The sequence below is a fragment of the Athene cunicularia genome (assembly GCF_003259725.1).
Source record: "Athene cunicularia isolate RWA chromosome 6 unlocalized genomic scaffold, athCun1 chr6_part2, whole genome shotgun sequence".
In the NCBI taxonomy this organism is placed as follows: domain Eukaryota; kingdom Metazoa; phylum Chordata; class Aves; order Strigiformes; family Strigidae; genus Athene; species Athene cunicularia.
The window spans coordinates 7,786,744-7,795,503 of NW_020799106.1; the positions used below are offsets into that span (position 1 = coordinate 7,786,744).

General features: G+C 51.2%; 3 protein-coding genes across 5 annotated transcripts in view; 2 read left to right on the top strand and 1 right to left on the bottom strand.

Moving 5' to 3' along the window:
* Positions 1 to 64, bottom strand: part of ASCC1 (activating signal cointegrator 1 complex subunit 1) — a 37,966-nt gene extending 37,902 nt beyond the window's left edge. For all 3 annotated transcript variants that reach the window (XM_026851958.1, XM_026851961.1, XM_026851962.1), the window contains exon 1: positions 5 to 64. The gene's annotated coding sequence lies outside the window, so the exon portion shown is untranslated. The remainder of the gene's footprint in view (positions 1 to 4) is intronic.
* Positions 65 to 87: 23 nt separating this feature from the next.
* Positions 88 to 8,760, top strand: part of DDIT4 (DNA damage inducible transcript 4) — a 12,298-nt gene continuing 3,625 nt past the window's right edge. The window contains exons 1-2 of the mRNA XM_026851762.1: positions 88 to 198; positions 6,202 to 6,207. Coding sequence (XP_026707563.1) covers positions 88 to 198; positions 6,202 to 6,207 — 117 coding nt within the window. The remainder of the gene's footprint in view (positions 199 to 6,201; positions 6,208 to 8,760) is intronic.
* Positions 1,446 to 6,134, top strand: ANAPC16 (anaphase promoting complex subunit 16). The gene is made up of 3 exons (XM_026851994.1): positions 1,446 to 1,741; positions 3,882 to 3,956; positions 5,815 to 6,134. Exons 1-3 carry the CDS (start codon positions 1,600 to 1,602, stop codon positions 5,928 to 5,930), a joined length of 333 nt encoding a protein of 110 aa, XP_026707795.1. The 5' UTR covers positions 1,446 to 1,599; the 3' UTR covers positions 5,931 to 6,134.

Consider the following 8,760-nt stretch of genomic DNA (forward strand, 5'->3'; position numbering starts at 1 on the left):
TCACCGGGAAGCAGCTCGCTACGGAAGCCGGGGAGGGGCTATGGCGCGAGGGGGCGGGGTAGGGTGGGGCGCGGGGCGGGGCCGCGCATGCGCCGTGGCACCACCGAGGCTGCCGCCCCCCTCCGGCGGGAGTGTGGGCAAGCGGCGGCGCATGCGCAGTGCGGTAAAACCGCTCCTCTGCCCCCCAGCGCCTCAGGCCTGGGGGTCGCCGGTGGGGTACAGGCGTCGGCCTGGCGGCCCCCTTCCGTGTTCGCCTCTGCCGATTTAAAATAAAAATCCTGCACCTATACCTAGGAATACAGCAGGTTTTCGAGCCCCTGTTGAAGACATTTCAGCACAAACCATCCCGCTTCCCTTATGAGCGGGGAGCCGGGCCTGCCCAGCTCTGTTGAGGAAGGTGTTGCTGGATGTATCGGAGCCATATGAAAGATTTCTTTCGTGCAGGCATTTTCCTTCAGAGCCTGTAAGCACCCAGCCTCCGAGACGCTGCGCATTTACAGTATTACACAGGGTAAATGAAACAACCTTGGGCTTAACTGTGAACGAACACACAATTCCTAGTTGTGATAGTCTTTTAAAAACGTGTTTTCTCCACCAAATCCTTGAGTGCTTTCCAAAGGCACTGTCTGTGTAGTGTAAAGAGTCTGCAGAAGTGTATTAAATAGGATAACAGAAACGTATTAAATGGGCAGGATAATTGGAAAGCGCTTATAAGTGGTTTGGAGGAGTAGCAAGTGCTGTCATTTAAAGTGCCAAGTGACAGCTTTTTTATTATCAGAGAGGTGTGTGACGAGTTTTAAGTACTCCATCGTGACAAACATCCAACAGCCAATACCTCTTAAAAACAAGGCTGAGATAAAGGTATGTGAGAGGCGACGGAGTTTGTGCTGTGCAGGCAAAGGGCAGCTCAGCTGCTGATGGTTTAGACCAAATGCAGTGTTTTAAAAGCAAAAGCACATCTGGAATGATGCAGAGAGCAGTTGCTGTGAATAAGGCACAGCGTGGCTTTGTGCAGGATGCAGCACTGGAACTGGCAGTCCTGCAGGCTTCCAGGTTTTATGAGGCAGCATGATTTTTTCTGGTTTTGCTCCTGGAAATGAGGCAAAAAAGTGGGGAAAAAAATGACTTTTTATGACCCTGGAGAGCGGGAAGAGCGCCAGGCAGCTGAAGGCCAGTGAATTCAGGCCAGAGACCTGTGCCAGGTTATTTTTATTCATGCTCCAAGCGTCCTGCTGAATTCCCAGGCCCCCTTGTCCGGGGTGGGTGGGGGGGGAGGGGGTTGGAGCGTGGGTTACCTTCAGTTTCTGTGTGCCACCGCGTGGTGCGACAGCTAACTGCACCCATCCACTCAGCGGGTGCAGGCAGCCTCTCCCACGCATGCAGGGCAGCTTTCAACCACCAGCACTTTGAGGCTGTGAAGCCACGGAGGCGGGGTGGCAGCCCAAAGCTGTGCTTGCTGGCTCTTCCTGGACCTCACCGCCTTCATCTCCATCCAGATATGTGCGTGGTCGCTGGCTTTGTGCCCTGGGAAACTCCCGAGACGCCCTTCCTCACTCTGCTTTGCTCCCTTTTTGTTCTTCCAGGCTGGGACGGGGTGAAATGGCAGCCTCTTCCTCATCCTCTTCAGCTGGCGGAGTCAGTGGCAGCTCTGTAACAGGATCGGGGTTCAGCGTTTCGGACCTGACGCCGCCCCGAAAAGCCCTCTTCACTTACCCCAAAGGAGCTGGGGAGATGCTGGAAGGTGATTGCTCCTGCCCTTCTCCTTCCCTACCCCTCCTGGTGCACAGGCAGCCCTGCGAGGGAGTTGCCAGGTTTGGCACACTGCTGACTTTCTGGACTTGAGCTGGCAAAAGCTGGAGGGAGGAAGGAAGCACCAGGGCTTGGGTAGGTCCTGAGCAGCCCAGGCTCTCCCACCAGTTGTTCATGAGGAAATGACTTTTCTGGCAGTCACCTGCTTTTTAGCTCCATGACAACACTTCAGACGAGGAAGCGATCTACCTGAAAGGGAACATGACGATGTTAATTGCTCATTGTTAGCTAATCCTTTGATGTTGGGCAGGAATTACTGTAAAGATAGCTGAGGCAGGAATATTTTTCTTGGCAAAACATGGTTTGGCATTGGATTTGACTGAGCTAGTACAGGAGGCAGCTTGTATCCATGCTGGTCAGGAAACACAGGGCTTGCTTTTGCCCTTGGCCCAAGTTAAAAACTCGCCACAGAGGTCTGTGACAGGATAAACTAGGACTAGATCTCTTTTAATCCTTCAAGGCTGAGCGTGTTCACCTTTGGGCTCACTCTTGTCAGGGTGTTTCTCCAGGGCTGCCAGGAATGGGCCAGGGCTCTGATCCAGCCTGGCATCTTGCATTTGGGTGCCCAGGCCCTGCCACCTGCTTCGTCGGGGTTGCCTGAAGGAGGACCCAGACACGTCACAGCTGCATGTCCCTGCCCCTGCTCTGGGTGAAGGAGGAAGGGCAGGTCCTCCAGATGGCAGGGTTAAGCCAGGGTCGGTCTGTCTGTCTGCCTGCCTGTTCCCCTTGAACTTCCTGTGTCACTGTGCCGCTCGCTTGACTCGTATGAGCCTGAAGTTCATTGGGGTGGCTGGGATGAGGCTCGAGTGGCCCTGCAGCTCAGACATGACATGGCAACGCAGGGCAGCTGGGAACTGATGGCTATGTCGTTTAAGGACTGTTTTTATTACACATTAGAGCCCATATGCCAGTCTATTGAAGTAATTATGACTAAAGGCTTGCTCATAGAACTTAACGAGCCCTCAAAACAAATGAAAATAATGAAGCACTTCATATTACCAAATAGGCAGCTGTTCCTCTTGAGAGACAGTCGGCCGGACAGCCAGGCTGGGGAGTTGGAGGAGAGGGAAGGGTATGTTTGGAAACAGCACAGTGCAGCACCAACACAGCTTTTTGACAGCTTGCGAGAGGATGCTCTGAGCCCAGTGAAACTCCAACCCTTCCCTCTTATCTGGGGTTCAGCTTTGATTTTCCAGGGCCAGGGGTCTGTTTCTACCCTCAATCTTTGAAATTGCTTCTCTTGTTCTTATGGCATTGTCATCTCTCACAGGCATGGAGCTTTTTTTGTGTGGAGATTTTGCTTTGGGCTGACCTCTTTCCCAGTAACACAGCAGTTCGTCTGCTGTGAGTGGCAGCAACAACTAAACACTCTCCTTGTCGCAGGAAGCTTTAAGTTTGCTTTTTAATTTCTCAGATAAAAGGTGATACACCCTTTCTTCCGTCAGGAACATACTAGTGAGGTAGCTGCATACCAGTTTCCTCTTCAAAAATCCCCACTGACTGATTTTTATTGTTACTTTAACTATCATCTCACTTGTTCTTAATTAAACCCTTAGGTATTTGGGTTTTTTTTTTTCGAAGGAAGTATTATAAACTATGTTGGTATCAATTACTGACTTAGATGGCAAGATACACACCTGAAATCCTTTATGTGGGGTTATGGTCTAAGCCTTTGGGAAATCATAAAGCATTATAAGGACACAAGCGTCTGAGCCCTGAGGGAATTGGAGACTGCCATAATATTATCTGGTTTCTCCTTAGCTTACCTTCTATTTAAAATGGACTAAAACTGCTTGACAGAGGGGATGTAACAGAATATCATCTGGGATGTCTCCCAGGTAGCACAGTCCTTCCCCAGCGGCACCAGGAGCCAGCTGAAGCCCTGCACATGATTTGGATGCGGGGCTGTACAGGCCACAGACCGTAGCACTGCACGCTCAGCACAGGGGAAAGTGTCAGAACGAGGCAAGTGGGGAAACCCACACCTTGAACATAAAAATAGGTCGGCAGCACCCAGCTGAGGCTGCTCAGTCTTAAAACTCAGATTAAACCACCTCTTTTTCTGTTTACAGATGGCTCTGAAAGATTCCTCTGTGAATCTGTCTTCAGCTATCAGGTTGCATCTACATTAAAGCAAGTCAAACACGGTAAGGACCGACTATTTTAACTGCATGTTGATCAGGGAAGATGGCAGGGGAGCGCAGAGAAAAGGCTGACATGTTCTCGGGTGCCAACCACAAAAAAGCAGAATAGCCTTTTAAGTTGGCGAATTAGCGCTAAGTCAGACCATCATCGAGTCCTTTTGCAAGCCCTATGCAAAGCGACGGGAACCCACACAGCCTGGGTGGGAACAGGCTGTGCCTTTCGAAGCTTGTTTTTCCATCGCCGTGTGCCGCACTGCCTTCACGAGAGGTGAGGCCAGAAGAGGAGGTTATGGGCAGGAAACGCCCACGCTCTGATCTTGGCCCAGCGCTGACTGTCTCTCTGGCCTCAGGCAAAAAGACACTCGATTCCACCTTTGTTTCTCTGCTGAGGCCTCGTGACACCAGCAGGGTCAAGCCAGGCTTCCAGAGGTGCTCAGGAGACGGACACGCAGGTGCCTGGCATGGCGTGACGTGGCTGACTCCACTCCCTACCTCTCCAAGAAAGTGCCTTTATGTCTTGTTTGAACTTCTGCTTCCGTCCTGGGGCCTTCGCCTGCCGCCCAGGTGCCTGTAACTGAACGATGGGCTTCACTGCACAGCAGCTTTTGTTCTCAAGACGCTGGGCAGAGCTCAGCACCAGATCACGTCTGCTGCTTGAGGGTCACATCCTTTCTGGTCCCCACCTCTTGTCAGCTACAACGGGTACTTCCACATGTTGTCTCAGAGCAGAGAGGTTTCCTGTCCTCCGCCGGTGCGGGTTGTCAGGCAGAGATCTGAGGGTGTGCAGCAGCTTGTAAGGCCGTGATCCAGTATTTCCGAACCAAAAATCAAAGCTGGACTTGAAAGCTGTTGTTTCCACAGCTCCAGCACTACTGCAGCCATAGCTACCAGGGGCTGCTGCACAGACTGGCCCCCTGATACGCACCAGCCTTTGAAACTGGTTTGTGGAGCACCAGTTGCTTCCCTGTAAGAAAGGGGAAAGGCTAAAAAAAAGATCAAGGTCATCATTTTTTGGCTTGTTTGTTTGACAGTTCCCAAAAGCACATGTTAGCAGGAGGTGGAGTGAGAACAGTCCCTCTTAGAAGCACCCACTGCTGCAGTCAGCATAAATCACACACGTTTTGTTACACCTCTTGGTAGTAAGTCTGCTTGTACCGGGCTGTTTTCCCAAGAGGCTGCAGTGCTGTTAAACTTCCAGTGAAGCTGAGAGAAGAAGGGCTATTCTCATCTCTGTACCACTGCAGCTAATTTCATCGAAAATGGAGCCTCTGTGCCCAGCACACAACGGGTTTGAAATAAAGCTGAGAGGAACAAGTTGTCTTGGGGCTCCCAGGGAGGCAGCCCACCTCAACGTGGGGACCTTCGCATCATTAGCACACTCTGATTTCAGGGCCTTGGTACAGTCATCCAGCTCTTCCTCAAAGGACCTTCATTAAAATGAGGAGTTCCTCGTGCTGCACCCAGCTCTACCGTGGGCTGACCGAGCTCTCTCTCAACTTCTCTGTTCTTTTGCACTATAAATATTTATGCTAAAGAAATGAGCTTCATCCTGTTTTCGCCCCCGTACACTAATCGGCCTCGTGTTTCCCTGTTAGGACTTGAATTTACACGGCACGGGCAGGGATGGGTAGATACACATTCAACACTGGACGAGGCAGAAAAGCCTGTTGCTGCTTCCTCCTGGGAGCTGGCGAGCTCTCGCCGTTTGCATAGGGCAGTGTGTAGAGGGGGGTTGTATTCAAATTGGCTTGGTGGGTCTTATTCTGCTCTGTTCCTCATTGACAGCTGGGAATCTGCATCTAATTGAAAGGTTTAATTGTGCTGTCATTGCAAACCACAGTTACCTTTAAACTTCTCACAGATCAACAAGTCGCACGGATGGAAAAACTAGCCGGGCTGGTGGAAGAGCTGGAGGCAGATGAGTGGAGGTACAAGCCAATAGAGCAGCTCCTGGGATTCACTCCCTCCTCGGGCTGAGCGTGTCTGGATCGCTGCTGTCAGGGAGCAGAAGAAAAACATTCTCTGGCCTGGCTTCAAAACACACCCTCATTTATCAGGATGCTGACAGCTGCATCGGTGGGACTGGGCTTCTTGTTGGTTGTTTTTTTTTTTTTTAAGTTGAGAGTGGGGATCCCCCATAAAGCTGCCAGTAAATAGAAATGACAGGATCCTTTAAGTCCTCTGCAGTGTTACGGGCTGGCAGGGCTCCGTTTCTGTAACTTGGAAGGTAGGATCAGTTTTACAGAACTCGGAGAATCCCCCTGTTCTTTACAGAGGAGGGAAGACTCACGGCGTAGTGGTGGGGCGAGCAACCCGGTAACTCCGTCTGGCGCTTCCCCGCCCAGCTGGGAAGCCCACATCTTTGCCACTGAAGCCGGGCCTCTGTAGACCAGAGGTACGATGCCGTGCCAAAAATGCTCTTCAGCCCTGGCTGTGGTTTTAGGGGGTGAGCAGAATGAGAATTGTCCTGGGTGGGTTGAGAGGGGTGAGCGGTGAGGCTTTCTCCAGAGGTACCTCCTGTATGGCTGAAGCTGTTTTCTCTCCATTGCCATTTCTCTTGTCTCTGCACAGCGAGAGCTGGTAGGACACTGCTCTCTGGTGCAGAAGCTGTATCTTTAATGCCCTGAAACTCTTTTTCCTTTTTATTATGTATTAGCTTGCTCTGGGATAATAAAATAATTCTGTCTTTGAAATCATTTATCTTTTCAAAGCTTGGCGGGGGTGGGTTGATGAAGGAAACAATCAGCAGTTCAGTAGGTAACAGGAGGTTTAATGAAGCTCAGAGGCAGCTCAGCTGTTAAGATGGTCAACTTAAGTTCAATTTAAAAAACCCTATGAGAGGAACCACCCTTGCTTTATGCTTAAAAGTGGATTGATTTAAATCATTTTAATCCCAGTTTAACTCTGCCAGCAGAAAACCCTTATTTAAATCCATTCATTTTAATCATTTTGTTTTTCGTTTGTACTTCTGTTCTTGAGGGGAACTGGTTTGCCATTTTCTGGCATAATCATTTCAACATGTTAATTTTCTGTTGATTAGAGCCTTGACACCATGTTTTTGCTAGCCAGCAGGGGAATCAGTTCAGCATTGTATTTAAACAATTGTACGACCTACTGCTCCGGATGCCTAATTCTTCCATTTTCAACATCTTATTTACAAGATGATTTTATTTTTACTCTTTCAGTCCAGCCACATCTGGCTGGAAACAGATTCATTTGAATCCATCCCCATCTTAGCTGTATCACCATCAATTTGTGTTAGCTAAAGCTAAGGGGAAAAAGTTCTGTGTTTGTTTCTGTTCATAAATGAGTTCTAGTATCAGAGTCAGCTTTTCAGGATCCAGACCTGGTCCTTGGAGCCGCACACCACCCAAAACCTGGCCCGGATCTGCAGACACAGCCCCAGTTCCAGCTCTGCACCAGTGGAAATTCACTCTACGGGTTCTGAAACCACGTACGGGCGTTCTCACGTAAGGTACAGCTCAGCTGAGACGTGTCCCACGCTGCCTCCCCCGTGCCCAGCCCGGAAAACCTCCTCCCCGGTGCTGGCGGGCTGCCAGCCCCGGCGCTGCGGGGGCCTCCTGCACAGTCAGCGGGTTCTCGGCCAGAACCGCTTTAAACGTCACGGCATTTGGTATTAAAACTCCATCCCAGATGGGGTTATTTTGAAAAGAAGGGAATGTTTCAATCGTCAACTTGTTTGTTTGTTTTATAGCAGCTATTTTTAGTCCTGCTTACTACAGCCACCTAGCCTTACCTTGGCCAAACTTGCCAAAAATACCCCCGGTATCAAGACAGTGTTGTGGGGTGTAAGAACGGAGCCTTGCACCAACGACGCGCAGCAGTGCCCCAAAGCCCCCTGGCTCGGGCCAAGTCCTACCCACTCACCAACCCTACGTGCTGCAACCCACGTAATCGGATGCGGGGTGAGCCTTTCCTTTTTACTGCTCCACACGAAACTTTGCCTCTCCGCCAGCCCTCCGGGGCCGCCGGGGGAGCGGCGCCTGCGGCTCTGCCGGCGGGATGCGCTGCCCGAGCGTGGCCCGGATCTTCCCTGCAAGCGCCATGTGTGTGCTGAAGGGTTTAAAACAACAAGGGTCTGAAACACGGTGGGGCTGAGATTTCCCCAGGGCAGCTCCCCCTCACCCTCCTCCCATTCCTTGTTTTCCAGCCATTGCACGGAGCAGGAGCAGGGAACAGCCCCGGCTCTGTGCCGTACATGGCTTGTTTGTATGTGTGCCCAGCACCAAAATAGACACATGTGTGAGAGCCATTGAGAGGAAGTGAAAAGTTCACCCTGTACAGTACTACAAATGCAAAAACATGTTGTTGGCTGTTCCCTCCTCCCGCTCAGTAAACACTTTATGTAAGGCGGCGAAAACCAGAGGGACTGCTGCACAGTAAAATAAAAATCCAACAAACCCTACACTCCCCCTCCTCCAAACACAGGTTTTCCCTGGCAGCTGGAAACTCTCCAGCTGCCCTAGTTCTGCTTTGCAGATCTGTGGGGCAGAGCCAGTGGTAACTGTTCCTCCTGGGGGCTTGGAGCACCATTCCCCCTCACCCTGGGGGTCTCTGGAGCATGGCCGGGGGCTGGGTGAGCTGCTCAGGGGCTATTTGGAGGCTGCAGCTGGGAGCGGAGCAGCAGGGGGAGGCGAGCCTGTCAGCTGCAAGAAAGTTGATGCGGGGAGAGGAGGGAAAATTAAAAAAAAAAGTTGAACAAAGAGCCCCGTTCAGGGCTGCTGGTTGGTTTTCCTGTGGGTGCTCGCAGGAGAACGTTCTGTACCAGCGCGCAGGCCCCGCTCGC